We start from the raw sequence: 18,414 nt of genomic DNA, 5'->3' as shown, positions 1-18,414 counted from the left end.
GAGCTGAACATCAGAACGATTTGAATCACTGACCAAATCTGAGAAGCGATTCAGAGTTCTGACACCCATTTTCTGTACCTTGATTGGTTAGATTGGCCAATAACATACATTTCTGTGCATTTAATTGCTACATAATTGTCTTTCCAGGAGATTTGCTTTATTGTGATGTAATTGCATGTTCTGTATTTTACCCACATCACCCACTTCTACATTCAATAATCCTAAAAATGTATCAGTGCAAAGTAAAACATTGGCTTCAAACACACATAAAGAGCAACTTGCTGGATGGACTGCTTTCCATTGGCTGGATTTTCTCACCAGCTGCGTTAACATTGTCTGCACTTGCTTTGGTAATATTGTGATCAAATTAGAGCATCTGAAATGTTCCTCTGGGTCTTGGCAAGTTCAGTGAACTGCTTTCCAATATATTTGACTATTTATACAGCAAACTGAGCCAGGAGGTCTTTTTTTAAAAAGGCAGGCAAGTATACAGACGTTCGGAGGAAGATAATTATCAGAGTACCGTCATCCTCTAACGCATGAACGCACGGACATATGTCAAATGTGGTAGACGTTTGTCAGGTAAGCACTGCAGGTGCTGGTCCTTTTTTAAATGCCATCAGCCTTGGAACATCAAACGAACGCAGGCATGCAGAGGCCCAGTGAAATACACACCCACGTGTACAAATATTTCCTGAAGTTGCAAAACCAATCAGTTTCGCTAGCCATGGCCAGGCCTTGGATGCAGCAGCACTGGCATCAAACTGCTGGACGCCGAAGCCTTCGGCATCAATGCGACAAGCTGCAGAGTATTATTGTAGCGGGAACACGCGGAGGACTGGCAGTCAATCAGTGATAAACCTTTTCCTTTTTTTTCTGCTCGCAAAATCCCAAAGCCATCTCATTACTCCACTGTAACTACTCCCCTCCCGCTTTATTGATCAAAAAGTGAAGCGCCAGGGAGCGATAGCACTCCCTTTGGACCATTACATTTCCAGTAAGAGGGGATTAACACATGACGGACATCATGGGCTTGAAAGATGGTGGGTATCATTCATCCAAGCGGCAACCTCTGGGTCTGAAAAGTGAGGCCAATGCGGTAGTGCCTTAAACCTGCATTCTCTGTAATGGCCATCAGGGGGCAGCGACTCTGGTTGTATAGAAGTCTATGAGAAAATGACTCTACTTCTGTCTTGATTTATCACCTCAGTAAACATTGTGAACATGAGTTTATGGTCTCAATCTCTAGTTTCAAGTTTTCCTCAATACAGCATGATGTTCATTTCGTAAATTATGGTCCATATAAAGTAGGGTACAATTTAGGGCGTGGCTATCTCGTGATTGACAGGTTGCTTCCGCGACGTTGTCTGGTCTGTGAGTTGTCTGTGTTTTTGTCTCAGAACTTTAATCCTTTCAGTGTTTTTTCAGTTCATGAAAGTTAACTGTAAAATGTAGGTCACTTAAAAATGTAACTCGCATCGTTCCATTGTACTCTCGTGTCACGTCTGTTTGCGAAAAACAAGATCGCGATGGCCAAAAGCCAAGATTGCAAAGTTCAAAATGCCGAACTCGACATTATGATAAATACGTCCACTTCTTATATACAGTCTATGATTTCAACTCTATCGTCTCTACTTGGATGCAAATAGAGAAAAGTGATTACATCTTACATTTTGCTACAATTTTCCTAGAAACTAAAAACGGAAAAACTTGGAAAATTTAGATTTCTGAGCTCATCATTGTTCAATCCCCTACCAGTGTTTGTCTAACAAAGACATTCTCCCAAACGGATAATACATATCAGAATTCCTAAATGAGGCTTTTGGAGGGAAGCCTGAAGGGACGGGAATGTCAGTGTTGCTGACTTGACGACTTTCTTGCTAGATTTAGCAACTTTTGGCGCTAGTACAGTTAGCTCCTTTCATTGGAACATAGTTGGCAACACTGGGCTGGGGTTTTAGGTTGGTTGATTTTAAAAATATCTAGCATACTCTTGCTAGATTCTCAAGAATCCCCCCCCCCCCCCCCCCCCCCCCCCATTTACAAGAGTGGTTTTCTTTTTAACAGAGCTGATATCATCCTAAAATAATTCTCTTGACTTTTTTTTCCTCCCTGGAAACAGTGTGTGTGTGTGTGTGTGTGTGTGTGTGTGTGTGTGTGTGTGTGTGTGTGTGTGTCTCTGTACCAAGCTACTGTTGTCATCTGATATGTGTATCTCCACCTGTCTGACTTAATGTGATGGGTGGAAGTATTCTTGGTATTTGAACCATGTGTCAGACGGCAAACGTCAAATGTTCCAAGTACAAACTGAACAAAAACACCCAGTTGCATAATCTCACTACAAAAACACGAAAATAGCAGCCAACTAAAACATTTGTTGTGCCTAAACGGGCTTGTTGACTCCTTCCATGGTCAGAGATTCATACCAGACGCTTTTGGAGGAGTTGAAGAATATAAAGTCTACACAGCAGAAGCTCTGGAACATGAAAGTGTCCACAGGAATTAGACTCAGCTTCAACAGCTAACCTTTCTTGTGGTCTGAGACCCTGAGGCCAGGTATGCGTGTCTCTGAATGTAAATGTGTCTATGTTCTTATCAAACTCTTTATCATAGAGATGAATTCTGAGAAAGTGAACTGAAAGAAATTACTGAGATAATTATTAGCAACTGTCCTAAAATTTAACACGGAATGCTGGAAACAACTTGACTTGGTCACCTGTGCGATGATATCATTTAAGTTAAATGTTTCAGAAGCAGTCTAGAAACTACACTTAAAAGGTCTGGCGTGTAGGATCTGGCGGCATCTAGCTGTGAGTTTGCAGATTGCAACCAACTGAAACTTCTCCTGTGTGCCAGGCGTGTAGGAGACTTACTATCCTGACCCGTAGATCCTTCCCAATCGGTGCCGCACATGTGCAACCCTCAACGGAGACGAGCGAGAAGCAAGATGGCTCTCTACTTTGCTCCTTCCGTCATCGGCTCCAGAAAAAAAAATATTGCTACGTCAGAATATCGCACTTCTTTCTCATCTCTGTTGAGTTTATTTATTTAAGACCTTTTTTCAGTTATGACTGATTGTCAAACTAAAGAAAACTTTATGGCATTCGCTCTCTGGATTAATTGGTTTAACCTGAGCCAGGCCTTAAAACAGGTATTGGATCAGTACTTTGAATCGGCCAAAGTTTAGGCATCGTATCGGGAGGGAGAAAAGGTAACGGAACATCTCTCAACGTGACTGGTTTTAAAGTCTTAAAGCTCAAACTCCTACTATGTAAGCTGCATTTACCGTACCGATCACCTCTGCCTCTCTCTCTCTCTCTCTCTCTCTCTCTCTCTATCAGCTCTCTCTCTCTCTCTCTCTCTCTCTCTCTCTCTCTCTCTCTCTCTCTCTCTCTCTATCAGCTCTCTCCCCCCTCTTATCTCAGGGGAATCTGAGAAGAGAACCACAGGCAGAAAATTGAGTGAGGCTTTGTTTTGCAACCCACGTCACCGTTTCCTGTGAAAATCGCTCTACGCGTCTCTCTGGCAGCTGTCACCTTTCCTTTAATCACTTTCTTCTCCTCTGCGCAAGGAACTCTATTAATATTATAATGCCATCAAGGTGGGGCGATCCTGTTTTTGGTATGCATCCGATACTCAACCAGGGCTATTGTTTTTCAGAAGACCGTGACAAGGCGCAGCCGAGCTAGTAAACTCTATAACCTTATACTTCTCAAGTCTCCCATGGCCCTGTTTGTGCTTTGATCAAAAACAATCCAAGGTCTTTCTACCCAAACCCCCACCCTCACCTCTCCAACACTCCTGTCTTTCCAGCCAAAGATGTTAACATAGATCATCACAATACACCACACCCCTGTCTAAAGCGGTTTAAAAAAAAAAAAAAAAAGCACAAGTACGGCAGTAGGTTATAATCCATCTCAAATAGATGGGGCTTTTAGTGGTGGGAGACAATCATACAGAGCTTCACTTTAAATGGAAGGGACTTAGTGTCACCTCTGCTGAAGGCTCATTAAAGTGACTCACAGAAGAAGTCAAACTGGATGCAGTGGCATTCGTTGTTGAGCGACACAGCGTTTTCATCTCGGCTATGACTGCAATTCTCTGGCTGTTCAGCCTCCACACCGCGCGGCGGTGATTCAGATAAAGGGGAGAAGGAGGAGGAGGAGGGATCCGTCGGGGGCGTCTCCTGCTCGGGCCTGTATTTAGTGTTGTTTACATGACTAGAGGTCACATTTGAACGGTGGAGGTAACAGCTCATGCAACACCTGCCATGGAGTCCCTCTGGTCATGTTGACAGTTGTTAGTTCTGATTTGTGTAATGAGAGTGCTGGAGCAAGTGTGACTGTTGCCACATATAGCAAAAAAAAAAAAAAGAACAAAAAAAAAAAAAAAAGGCCCAGCTTCGTATGTGTGCGTGCAAAATGCATGGGTACAGCTGAAGCTCTACCTCACCCTGTATGATTGATTTTATCTATACGTGCATGTGAATGTGTCCGTCGTGCGAGACTCTCTCCAGACAAATCCACATCACTTGAGCCCTCATAGATACTTTCTAAACTTTCTGTCTGGTTAGTCCTCGCAGTAAGCCGATAGAAACAACATCAGCAGGTACGGCTTTTTAGCCAGAAAGCATGCCACACGGGCCTGAGTGGTATTACAGTATACCGGGAAATCCCGACGGTGTGACTTTCAACACCGTCCTAAACAGAGACTCTCCGTTTTCCATAGTGCTGCATTGACGTGATGTATTGTAGTGCACAGCACAAGAGGTCGGCCTTCATGGCGTTACAGGCGGCTGAGCTCAGAGAGATGGCGACTGACTGTTCTGGGTTGAGTCTTCGTCAAGCTACATGATTGCCACATGATTTTATTCAACTGCCAGTCTGCCACCAACATCCGGACATCTTCTCCGTCGGTACCCGCTGTGTGCCGGGTGACATTAGGGAGTGTGCTGTCGAGGTATCGAGAGCGAGACAGAGGGAACGAGTATGAAGCCAGCGGTACCGTTATAGCTGTGAACGGTTCAGTGTGTGTACATTTTAAGCTATTTGTCGGTGAATAAAAGATACAACTCCCGTGGCGTTCTTGTCACCTGCTGCTGATTGAAGTGAAGGCGGTTAGTGCTGAAGTTAGCTACAACTTGGTTCAGGCCAGACGGCAACCTCCGGTTCTGAAAAGGGGGTTCAATGCGGAAAGGTCTTAAACTTGCATTCTCTCTACTGACCAGCAGGGGGCGACTCCTCTGGTTGTAAAAAATAAGTCCCTACTTCTAACTTGACTTATTACACTCAGTAAACATTGTAAACATGAGTTTATGGTCTCAATCGCTAGTTTAAAGTCTTCTTCAATACAGCATGATGTTCATTTAGAAAATGATGGTCCATTTAGAGTCAAACAGAGCATAAAATGTATGCTTTAGGGCGGGGCTACCTTGTGATTGATAGTTCGCTACCAGAACCATACCATCTCTACCACAGCGTCATTCCTCTGCAGTCCAAATATGGTCACTTCCGTTCACTGGTTTAAAAAAAAAAAAAAAAAAAGGTTGACGATGGCAAAAATGGCTTAATCAGAAACATTCCTAAACAGCACTGCACTGGATAACCAAGTTAGGAAACTTATACGTTTACCTAATGAAGGAGTCAGGATCGATTGTGTCCAGCTGTGACCCAGCCGGTCGATACCTGGACCTCAAAATCTGCCATATGAAGTTGATTCCCCCACTGATTATTATCAAGAGGAAGTCTCTGTTTGCAGTTCTAACAAGGAAATGATGGAGGCCTGGGGTGAAGCCATGAAGAGATGCAAGAGGAGGTGGATCACAAGTCAAGTGGCTTTGTTTCTTTGCTTCATCTCACTTCACTTAGGTTTCAATCATTTTAAGGGTTTTGGCTTCATCGACTGAGAGCATGGTTCTTTTTTTATTATTACCCAACTACGTGATTAAAGATGTAATTTCATCCAATCTTTCTGTGCTGTTTCCACTTACTTCTCAACGTTTTCTAAAAACCAGCCTGCTTCACACACTACACAACAACACAAAAAGAGGAATTCAGTAGGAAATACTGCCGCCTGATGGCGACAGTCGACGACTACAACAATACTCTCAGAGAGTTCACAGTTGGGATGATGAATGAAACCCTTAGACGGACCCAGGTGCTTCTAATTTACTAACAGAAAGCCAAGCCAATCCAGGTTAAGAAGTTTATAGCTTTGCAGCTAATGGTCTGCATGAGCAACCCAGAGCCGACCCCATTGGATCTTTGCTTTCAAAGGGACTGGATGAGAAGAAGAGGAGTCCCAAAGTCCCTCTTTTGGTGTTTATTAGAGGGCGCTGCCAGTCATGCAGAATATAAAACATGTGAGGAGTTAGTCAGTAATTAAAGCAAGTGAGTAAAGTAAATACATTAAGGTAGTGCCTTTCTAGAGCAATCGTGGGAAACTGTTTCACGAGAGAACAACACATACTTCACACACTGACTAGAACGATACAGGCGAAAACCAACAAAAAAAAAATAATGGTTTTGCATGTTTTAACCAAATTTAAATGATATCATGGAAATACGCTGCACTTCAGACTTCTAACATTCTTGCAGCCTTTGGTTTTCTATGTCATATACAGTATGAGTTAATATGCTGGAGATAAATAATTATTTTTTAAATAATAATGTCATTGCTATGTGGTAATGGTTTTGAAATCTCTGCCTGTCTGTGTTTAAGATAAAGTAGATTTGGACATTTGTTAAAATGATATAATTCACTTTTCCATCCATGTGTGATAAATAATCCGGTGTGGTTGATTTCCAAAAACACAGCTCATGAACGCGATGCATTCCTGCTGCTGGCTCTCAAAACTCTGAAGTCAAAGTATCTGTTAATGTACCACCGAGGTTTCTAGGTATTGTTTATCTGGCAGGTAATATTTATAGTAGACTTAATAGATACGAGCCGTTTCATATTGGAACCAACCTGTTATACAGTAGGGGGTCTCTCCAGTCCAGGTCCCATCATCCCGACAAGTCCGCTCTGTTGAACCGTACAGCACGAAGCCTTCATTGCAGAGGAAGCTCACAGTGTTGCTCTCTAGGTATTGTGTCCCATTCTTCTTCCCATTCCTGGGTGTGGGGAGCCAGCCACAAGACACCACTAAAGGAACAGCAACAATAATCAATATTAAAACGTTATGCGGCCGTTATTAGTGACAATCAAATGTCTTTTTGAGAGATATGCAGATGTATAAACATAGATAAATTATTATTTCATGTCAAGCCTTTTTTAATGGCTGGAGATGCGCCAATATCAGATACCAGGCCGATACCGACTCATCGGGTATTGGTGATAATAGGGCCATGTTAATATTCACTACATACTGGTATCTTTATTTCTGCTTAAGTTTTGACCCTGTTCATTTTTCAGATTCTCTACCAAGTTGCTGGTGCACAATTTATTATTTTAATAATAAATAACTATTAGATACATGTATATCAATGTATCTATTGTTTCATTTTGTGTTACAAAATTAAGGTAGCAATGTTTAAGTCAGGCCAGATGTTGCCTTACACATTAAAGAATGATCCCAGCTTATAAATGAAACACTGGTATCGGATGGAGACTCGGTATCGTCCGACACCCGAAGCCCAGGTATCGCTATCTGGGAGCGAAAAAAAGTTGGAATTTTCCGGCATGTCATTATCTCTCTCAGTATAAAAAGAACAACAAACATGAATGATACAGTTGCACTTTGGCAATAACACACAGGTCTCGTTTCACCTGGCTCCAGGGCTTCCATCAGGGCCTGGTGATTTTGGTAGGCCCCTAGTGTGGCGTTTCCCACTGTGAGGCTCCGAGCGGTCAGCGTATCATATTTACAGAACTGTGCTCCTTCTCCAAAGCACATCGTCAACATGTCTGCCACCAGAGGGTCATCCGGCCTCTCAGGTAGAGAAAAAGCAGGAACAAAAGCAGCATCGTGGCTTGGTGGTGAATAGTAGGTATCCAAGAGGTACTTTGAGTCATATGTGAAAAGGGAGGACTCCTTTGAAATGTTCCCTGTGGATACAAATTAAAACAAAACACCAGTTAAGTTGTGCAGCCATGTTGGATTGTTACAAGTTTCAGACTGATCCTAAACCAACTCAAATTAATGTCAATAGTTGTAATTAAGATGTCGGAAGTATCCAAAATCACACAACTTATTATTGCCACGGCAGCATCTATCTTTGACCAATCAGACTGCTTGGCTTAAACTATCAGTATCAAAAACGAGGGAATATGAGGCACGCTATAATTTGGAGATAAGAGCATAACTCTAAGAGCTCAGTGCAGGACACACACACACACACACACACACACACACACACACACACACACACACACACACACACACACACACACACAGACACAGACACACACACACACAGCATGCCGTCATGGTTTTCTTTTGGCGCAGACTTTGATGCATACAAAAATATCAGCAACATTAAATCTATTAGTTCCCACAAGCTTAAGATGGGTGTTTGCTGCACTTAGACGGAAGCATGTGCCTTCGGTCAAAAAGGTCAAGCGCATGAAAAGTCGTTCCGAAGGATTTGTACGGTAATTAAAGCCGAGACGTTATCATCGTGCATGTGTGCGGTCTGGCCCCAACTAGTGTTCCGGAGAAGTGGTTTCACTTGCACTGTGCGGTCGCAGCGCCCGCTATCTCTCTGTAATCTACTGAAGCTGCGCTAACTCTTAACATGTGTCTTGTTTTCTTCCTACTCCGAAGTCTTCAGCCAAACGTGGCTCAAGTATGGTGGTCATTAATAAAGACACGATGATGGGTAAGTATTAGCAAATCATAGAAACACTAATCAGCTCTCGCTCTTTTAAATACTTTTAACCTCTAACACACTGACTGGCACAAGAGTCCACTTAAAATATTACGATGTGTCTGAATCTCTTCAGTTAAAACTTCCGAAAAATTAAAAAATGCCGATATTGGTGTCTGTTTATGGCCTAAGGGCCCGCCTGAAAGATTACAATGCAAATGTAATGTAAATGTATGTATGAAAATCTGTAAGTCTGATATTAAGACATAACAAACAGAACAGGCAGAAATAGTAAAATATTGGTTATTTGGTAGTTTGGCCAAGAGCTCTACTCTCTCTATCTCTCTTATGCTGCTTTGGGGTGAAAACAGATTATTTCAGCATTGATCAAAATGACTGATGTTTGTTTCACAAACACAAGTTCAACAGTCTTTCACACTCACAGCCAGCTCCAAAGGCGAAGATTTCCTCCGGCGTGGCGTCGGCTGAGGAGACGATCTCTCCTCGTTGGGTCAACAGGTCATCCGATGGGTCAGAGTTCATCCGGCCGAGGAGACCCTGAGTGCGGTTGGTAAACTCTGTGGGCAGCAGGACGGTCGCTGCCATGGCTCCTTCGTGCACGCGAACCTCAACGCCGACTCCAGAGAGGAAGATTACCGTCGCATTCTGAAGGCCGGGGGCGAACACAAACACTCCTACGAAAAGAGACAATGGGTTTGTATTCTCATCCTTTATATTGATTTTATGTAAGATGGAAACTAGAATGAACCGCCTCCCGGTTGTGATTTATGGGCAAAAACGTGTTTGGTGATGTCACAGTGACCACCAAATTCAAATCAGTTCATCCTCAAGTCCAAGAAAAAAATGTTAGGCCAAATTTGAAAAAAATATCCCATTCCTGGGGTAACGTGTTTGTTAGAATGGACCGGACTTACTTACGCACAGATGGACTGATGTACAAAGAACCCGAAAAAAAGATAATACAAATCTTAAAAACATGCATGTGTGAAATACACTATAATCTACAAACCTTACAACTTCTACAACACACAGTTGTCTTTGCAGTTAAGGCTACACTGGACAAAAAAAAGAATAAGCTAAGGTTGCAAAAGAAAATGGTACATCCATTTGTATGCCTGGTGTGGTCAATGGTGGAAAACCTCAGCACAATAAGTGGTGGATCAAAACTTGAGAGTACAAAACTAAACAAGAGTAAAAAACTAACAAACTAAAAAAAAAGAACTACAAAGCATTTTTTTGCCATCTTAACCTTTACCAGACATTAAAACAACAAAAAATAAATAATTCAGAGGATTCACAAGATGTTTCTGATGTCAGAATACAATATTTCATGGTATGAAGTTCTTTAAATCGTCATGACAGTTAACGATGTCCAGTGTGTTGCCGGTCAGGAGTGTCTGAATCATCTCACCCTGGAGGTCCATCCATCTTTGCTCGGTGAACGGTAGGACCTTCTGGTTCTTCAGCACCTGAACCTGGCCCTCGGCTAGACGCACCTCGATGACATCAGAGGCCTTCTCCTTCATAGCCACTGATGACAGCCGTGTGGCTTTGGCCAAGGTACCTTGGTGAGCGACATGAACATCACACGTCACACTTAACGTGACTATGTAGTACGTATTCTGAAGTTAAGAACCGTCCTGTCACTGCTCAAAGTCTCAAGTTTGACTTTACTGATCTAATGAGGAGAACGTTAATGACATCTGGCCATCTGCATTACATTTACATTACATTACAGTCATTTAGCAGACGCTTTTATCCAAAGCGACTTACAATAAGTGCATTCAACATTGGTAATCAAAAGAACTACTAGTCACCAGAAGTCATAAGTACATCTCCTTTTCCAAACAAGCATCTAAGAGCATGAAGCAGAGCATAACTCAGAGCCAAAGTACAGTGCTGAAACAAGAGAAACAGTTAGTGCTATAAGTAATACAATAAGTGCAACAAGCTAGTATGAATACAATAAGTGCTGAGTGGAAGGCTCAGGGTAGCACTTCCTGAAGAGGTGGGTTTTCAGCCTGATGAAAGATGGGCAGCGACTCCGCTGTCCTGACGTCAGTGGGAAGTTCATTCCACCACTGTGGGGCCAGGACAGAAAACAGACGTGACCGGGTCGATCGGCCGCCGGGACCTCTGAGCGACGGGGCGACCGATCGCCCCGAGGCAGCAGAGCCAAGTGGTCGGGCGGGGGTGTAGGGCTTGACCGTGGCCTGGAAATAGGAAGGAGCTGTTCCTTTCACTGCCCTGTAGGCTAGCACCAGAGTCTAAAACTGGATGTGAGCTCTTACAGGGAGCCAGTGTAGAGAACGGAGAAAGGAAGTTGTGTGGGAGAACTTGGGGGCGATTGAACACCAGGCGAGCTGCGGCTTTCTGGAGTTGTCTGCAGTCACTTTGCCCACGGCTGTTGTTTAATGGCTTGGAGGAAAATTCTAAACGATGAAGTTCTTCTTCACCACATCCGACCCCAATAAAGACTGACCGAAAACAAGAGGGAACTAAAGAAATGGGTCATTTTACAGCGCCAACATGTTTCACTCACACGAGGACCTGACATCAGTTGCTTGCAGAACTGCGTAAAAGATAAGAGGGAGCCTTAAAACGCATGAAAGAGAAGAGTGCAAGCAACAACAAAAAAAAAAAAAAAAAAAGACAAACTAAAGCAAGAAATACAAAGGTCCTTATGTCTGAGTGAACTCCGGAGGCAGGCAATCAATCTTGTGACTGGTTAAAATAAAATAAAAAATAAGATACGGTCTCTCCAAAGAAGTACTGGAACACGTTTCATCCAAACAAAGCTGCTACAGTAGCAGCATGGGGATGAAAGAGGGGACACAGACGGGGGCTTTCACGTCAAACGTGGACTCACCGTTCTTAAGTTTCACCTGTTCTGTTCTGGCCTGAACACTCAGCTCTCTGTCCGCCGAAGACACGAGGTAGAACTCTCCTTTGCCGTTGAAAGTGTAGCCGAGGCCGTCGAACGTTATGAAATGCGGATCCCCGAGGACAACACCTGTGAGGCGCCGAGAAACAAATCACTGATGCGTTTACGACAAACACACATTTTGGCACAAACTATGTTTATTTCGAACAGCACACAGCTGATCTCTCACTCTCGTATCAGTATGCGGCTTATTGTTGCGTTTACAGTGTCTGGAGAGCAGGTATCCAAATATTAACTCTCAGCCGCGGTCTGTAATCCGTTTACTTCTCCTGCAAACTGATCTGCTATTACCTGCTGCTCTAATGTCTAGAGTATGTGTGTGTGTGTGTGTGTGTGTGTGTGTGTAGCCACGCAGAGGCAGTTAAACACAGATGAACTATTTCTTGCAGTTTGTGATGCACTTTTTTTACAGTCTCAGCTTTAAAACTCAGCTAATCAAAACCAGAATCGAGACTCTATATTAACGTATTAATAAGTGTGATGTTAAGAAATATTTAATACCCATATCTTTATCAAAATTATTATGACATACAGTACAATACACCTCAAACCTGTTCCAACGCAAGGCCGGCCTACATGCTGTCTTTCAGAGGCTGTGGGCGGGCGGCGTTTTAAAGCTACAGTGAAGATACTGGCAACATTTAAAACAAGACAACCCTAATGAATCCATTGTTAGCAGCCGCGTCATGCTAGTTTGTCGGAAAGAATAAATAACGGTCCAAAGTTACGCAACATTTTTCCCCAAGTTGTCAAAAAAGGTAAAATTTTGCATCAAGTCTGTGTAACAAATGGTATCACCATCAACCCCGAAATTGCTGTCAAGGGAATGGCCATCACATACTTCCATCATAATATTATAAGCCCTTTTACACTTTATTTTAATTACATTTTAGAAGACCTCGATACCACTTCAATGTGGCATAATACTGTTATCTCCCCCTGAACACAGCATCCCCCACCTGTCTAAAAGAAAAAGGGCCGGGGTTTCTACTCGCCATACTGACGCCGGCGGAGGGCCAGAAAAATGACGTAGTCCCGGCCTGCGCATGGTGCGCGAAGGGTCTGTCGAGACTGTCACAAATAGCTCATCGATAACTGTGTACATGTCTAGAATCATACGAAGAAGGGCCAATTCGTTTATAGATGCTTTAGAAGCGGGAGGTTTTCAAAATCTACATTTGAGTAAATATTTTGCAGCCAAATCAAATTGTTTACAAGATATTCAACCTTTGTTTCTTTATAATGCTAAATGTAATACTTGTACAAAGGGCAATAAAGTAGTCCATGAATATGAGATACGAGTTTCCAGAGAATTGTGGAGGGTTGGTTTATGCCGTGTCGACATGACTTATGAATGGTCTCACCGGCTCTTGGGGGCTGGTAGTTGCGACAGCCGCTAGACGGTCGATGGTTGAAGTAGATGTGGCAGTGGTCAGACCACAGGCAGCAGTAGTAGAAACTCACGACATCGTAAAGCCAGTGGGAGTACCCCGGCACCCGCGGTGGCTCCCCGTACGGAGGCGAGCCCCAGTCGTGAGCCCTGTCTGGGGTGCTGCCACCCATCGAGTCTCCCGTCAGCACCAGAGCGCCTGCGTTGTCATAGCAGCACTGCTGCCCCGATCCATGCGTAGGACTGGAAACGTGAGAAGAAAATCCTGTCAAAAAGTGAAGAAATGCTTCTACTTTCACTTAAAAAACGTGAGCTGTCCTCTTGTGTCTCCTACCTGGCATGAACTGCTCTGACGCAGTGGACACTACCCGGGTGATGAGTGCACACACTGCCCCTCTCCATGTCACAACTATAGTCAGTCTGAAACCACACAGTGAATAAATATCTCAGTCAAATAATAAACGTGATTTCATGTTATTTGGCAATTAATACAAGAATCAATACTTGTTGATCAGTGTCAATCCTGTTGACTTTAACAGAACTCGAGTAAAGAGAGTGCCCTTAACGCTGATCATTAAACCGACCGTTACCCTGATAGTCTTTGTTTCTTTTTCATTAGAGAGATGAATTCCAATCATTCGTACTATGTAATTGAATCACTGCAGAGCTTTTGTTTACTTCCTGAAACTCAGGTTCACTAATCACAAGGTGCCTCTCGTCGTTTTAGTATAATTCTGTGTCATTTTGGAACATATTTGCAAAATTTGCCAGATAAATTTGACCTCGAAAACATAATTCCTTTTCCGATTTATAATATTGATCATTATCTCTGACTTGAACGTTGAATAAATTGTATGACAGGAACTGCGCATAATCTTTCATGTTACAATTCTTGGTCTGATATTTCATTTTGGTCTTAAATTAACAGTCTGGAGACAAAGCATGTATTCACCTTGAACGTCCTTATATTGCTTTCACATTTTCTTCTCTAACAAAAGGTCTCATGGTCTCTCTCTCTCTCTCTCTCTCTCTCTCTCTCAGGGCAACACACCCAAATCAAAATGTTGAATTGAATTGCTAGAGCATGCTGCTATTAATGGCATGCTGAAAAGGCCTCAGTTTTAGCTTAATCAGCAGATAAAATCATACTTTAAATATTCATTAACCAATAACTTGGCAGTCAGTGCTGTAATTTCTTGAAACAAACAAAACATCTAAAGCAATACAACTGTAGAAATGACTCTTTTGTTCAGCGTCAGTTACTAATTTAAATCAGTGGAGCACATTTTTCTGTTATTACTCATTATAGTAATTCTGATTATAGCTACGACTTTGACTACTTCTTCAAATGAAAGAACGAGAATAATAAATCATAACAAATTTAGATGAATATAGTAATACCAGAGTCACTGAAGTGCACTCACATGAAACCTGCCTGTGTCCGCTCGGGCCTGTGCCAGAGTGCAAGGACAGTCAATGAGCTCGTCCAGGAAGAAGGGCAGCTTCCTCTCCAGGACGTCCCACCGCAGACACTTTCTCTTGGCCCAGGCTGCCGAGTCATCTCTGAAAGGCTGCTCCAGGTGCCAGGCTAACACATGACCTCGGCTCCAGAGGCCCTGCACGTGCCTGCAATCAAATACCAATCACTAAATCATTAAAATATAATCTTAAACTCAAAGTTCAAGCTAGCACTGAAAGTAATTAAGTGACGATTATTTTGTCTAATAATCGGCTAATGGTACAGTCAAAACTAAATTGTAAAATAAAGAAAATCCCCAAATTTGGAAGAGCATGAGGTGACAGAAATATAATAATATAATAAAAATCGGAAAACAAAAAATGTTTATCCAATGAATAATTTCAGCCGTCTGTGGTCTGACCACTACATACTGCCGTTGATCATTAAAGCTGGGGTAAACAATTTTATATTTTTTAGCATCACTGGGCAAAAAAATCCATAACAATCTTTTTGCATATTGTAATTCAAGTGGTCTGAGAGAAAACTAGACTTCTGCGCCTCCTCTTGGTGGGAGGCTTTAGAAAGTCTAGCCTGTGATTGGAGACTTTGGCCAATCACAGGTCATTTCAGGGAGAGGGCGTTCCCATTGGCTGTTCTACAAACGCAGACGCCTGCAGAAAAAGTTGCTATTCCATCATTGACAACAGCTGCCTAAACTGCAAGGCAACCCCAAAAAAAAAAAGGAAGACGGTCTTATCAAAAAGAGAATCCGACTATGAAGGTTATAGAACACGCGTCAATATCGGCGAAGCGTTTCGGAGACGGAGAGAAATGTTTTTCCCGGTAGCACCCAAATATGGGCGGAAAGAAAATGTTTCCATTGGATGTGGGACATTTCTAAAATGCTTGGCGTGTATTATGGATACCTTGCTCCATCTGGCGTCGAGCTAGCAGTGATGCGGACATTCCCCAACTCCCAGTCAGAGAAGCCCTTTGAGGGCTCGGGGAGGAAGCCGAAGGCACCAGTGTTGGCCAGATTCCTGCCGAGTGAGTGCAGATAGCTCAGCTCGGCCTGCAGAGAAGACGATCCGTTCGCCCCGGCCTCTGCGCTCCTACTGAGCTCTCTGTAACCCCACAGCTCTATGTTGACCTCCTCTGCTCCAATCAAAGAGCTATTCCATGTCATCTCAAGCCGCCCTGCCGCGTTCGGCGTGCCGTAGTACTGCCACTGTGTCGCATTCACCAGGCTGACTTCAAAGGCTCGGTCTGCTTTACTGGGGTGGACTAGCACAGTGAAAACCAGGAAACATTAAGGGGACACACAAGTACGCAGTTTTGTGTGTCACCAGATGTTTTGTTGATCCAAAGTCAAAAATATGTCAGGTAGTGCAAACATAAGGAGAGAAAATAACTGGAATAAAATGCTCAATTTGCTCAATGAAAACTCTTGGTGAAACAGTTGCAGTTGCTTCTCAGCAGTAATAATTAATGCATGTTTCCGTCATTTATTCTTTTCAAAGTAGCACCAGTTAATACAAATCTTGGTAAAAAAATGGCATTTTAAAAGCTATTTAAAAAATGTCTCACTGATCCTAAATCAATAATGTATAATGGATTCTAAATCAAACAAATCACATGAAGGATTCAGGTGTTTGCAAAACAAAAAAAAAAACACTTAATTGTTTCTATTTCAATAACATACCTGACAAGTACTCTCCATATCTGTCGAAATGTATTCCATCTGTGGAGACGGTAAATGGAATCCAACCCGTCTCGTACAATAAAGGAGAGACACAGAAGCCGCGGCCTTCAGCGTCAATAAACCCTTCCTGGTCAATCGCATCCTTGAATCTGCGACAGAAACAGACACACAGCACTACTACTTTGTCCTTCATATCATTTGGGTTAGTAGAATAACCATTTCATACAGCATAACAGCTAAAAACATTCAGAAAAAAATATGTCTGTCTAATGTTGGTATTCAAAGCTTTAAATGGGAGTCAAGTACTGAAACATACAGTTAATTAAATTAAGGTTAAACTATTGAAATTGTATTAATACTCCTCTTTGCTTGATTTTGTATTTTCTTTTCATGATTTTGTATTCAGTTTTAATCACACTAATAAAAACTTATTTTTTTCTGTAAGCAAAACTTAAGTGTCTGCCTTTTTTCTGAAGATAAAAAATGATTGGAATTTAAATATCATATATCAGTTACCAATATTTTGTTAACTTAGTACACAAAGGCTACCACAAAACAAAACACATGCGCTGTACAGTATATACTGTATATGTTCAGTGGGAATAATCCCATGATGGAGGTATGCCAGGTTTAGATTGTGACGTGCGTCAAAAGGTCACTAGTAGACACACACCTGCAGACAAGGCGCCCACCAGGACGAAGGACCAGACCGAGGATCCTGAGAGCTCTTCCACCCAACATGGAGCTGGAGTGAGGCGTCACCTGGAAACAGGACTGATCGTAGTCTGCACAGCAGTTCAGCGAAGATACACAGGTTGCATGGCAGGAGCATTCCTCCAGTACATCTCCACACTTCCCCCTGCATGTTTGACCTGGTGAAAAAAAAAAAAAAAAAAAACAGAAAAAAATTAATTAAACAAGGAAGTATGATGCTCTTAGAATCCTCAAACAATAAAATAGAAATAAATCTATGAAAGTTATATTCTATACCTAGTGGTGGAAGAAGTAACGTTAGCAATACCACAATGTAAAAGAAAAGTCTGAATTTTACTCAAGTAAAACTACAAAAGTATTGGCATCAAAATATACTTAAAGTACCTAAAGTAAAAGTACCCATTCTGCAGAAAGGCCCATTTCAGAATAATAGCATAATTATTGATGCATTAATGTGTACAACATTTTTACGTTGTCGCTGGCTCATTTTAAGAATGTAATATGCTGCTAGCTTATCTACCTTATCACATCTTGTTTCACTGTATTTGTTGATTATATTTTTTTACAGTTAATCTGAATCTGCAAAGTAACTAAAATCATTTTTTAAATATAATGGAGTAGAAAGTGCAATATTTTCCTCTGAACAGTAGTGAAGGACAAGTATAAAGGAAAAAAAGTCAAATTACCTCAACATTTTTCTTAACAAGCAAACAATACTTCAGTAAATGTACTTAGTTAGGACCATTGCATTTATCCGCATACCACATTGCATTACTTGTTTAGTCTTAATCTAGTAATACTACACAATGCTAACAAGTCATTAAGAAGTCAAGGATTATTTCCTCTATGCAAAAGTTGGAATAGAAATGGCAAAATGAATTCAAAAAGCAGCTTCTTTAGCCCCTAAAATACCTTTAAAAATGACTTACCAGCTGTTTCAGACGAGCACATAAGAACAATTCCACAGAGAAAAATGGTCCGTCTCCAGTTTCCTCTCATGTTTGTCCCACAGAACAAATAAACACTGCGTTCACACACATACCTGTACACACACATACCTGTGCTACACCTCGCTCGGCTGAAAACCTGGCACTGAGGTGTGCAGAGTATCAAAGGTTATTTAAAAACCAGATTAACGTTAACTACAGAGGTTTCCAATGGCAGTTAGGAAGTTATAAATTAACAGACGTTAGTTCAACGTAGGTCGTTAATTTTTTTTTAAACATTCTTCAGGCGTACCAACACACAATATGCATGCTTCACGACATCCACACTGTCATGTTTATAATTTCGTTTTTAAGCATTTTAAACTTTTTTTTTAACTACACCGTTAACGCCTGCGTTCATCCCCGTTGTGGCAATATACTCTCGCGA

General features: G+C 42.0%; 1 protein-coding gene across 1 annotated transcript in view; it reads right to left on the bottom strand.

Moving 5' to 3' along the window:
* Positions 1–18,366, bottom strand: part of susd2 (sushi domain containing 2) — a 25,394-nt gene extending 7,028 nt beyond the window's left edge. The window contains exons 1-12 of the mRNA XM_068721083.1: positions 17,970–18,366; positions 17,000–17,198; positions 16,327–16,475; positions 15,551–15,908; positions 14,590–14,791; positions 13,500–13,585; positions 13,140–13,408; positions 11,701–11,844; positions 10,243–10,395; positions 9,254–9,505; positions 7,771–8,049; positions 6,970–7,146 (exon numbers count right to left, since the gene is read on the bottom strand). Of these exons, the coding sequence (XP_068577184.1) occupies positions 6,970–7,146; positions 7,771–8,049; positions 9,254–9,505; positions 10,243–10,395; positions 11,701–11,844; positions 13,140–13,408; positions 13,500–13,585; positions 14,590–14,791; positions 15,551–15,908; positions 16,327–16,475; positions 17,000–17,198; positions 17,970–18,096 (2,395 nt within the window). The 5' untranslated portion in view covers positions 18,097–18,366. The remainder of the gene's footprint in view (positions 1–6,969; positions 7,147–7,770; positions 8,050–9,253; positions 9,506–10,242; positions 10,396–11,700; positions 11,845–13,139; positions 13,409–13,499; positions 13,586–14,589; positions 14,792–15,550; positions 15,909–16,326; positions 16,476–16,999; positions 17,199–17,969) is intronic.
* Between the last annotated feature and the right edge of the window lie 48 nt (positions 18,367–18,414).

This window comes from Cebidichthys violaceus, unplaced genomic scaffold, assembly GCF_023349555.1.
Source record: "Cebidichthys violaceus isolate CVI_PGR_0920_01 unplaced genomic scaffold, fCebVio1.0.p SCAF_26, whole genome shotgun sequence".
NCBI classification, from domain to species: Eukaryota; Metazoa; Chordata; class Actinopteri; order Perciformes; family Stichaeidae; genus Cebidichthys; species Cebidichthys violaceus.
This window is presented reverse-complemented; position numbering and strand designations above follow the sequence as displayed.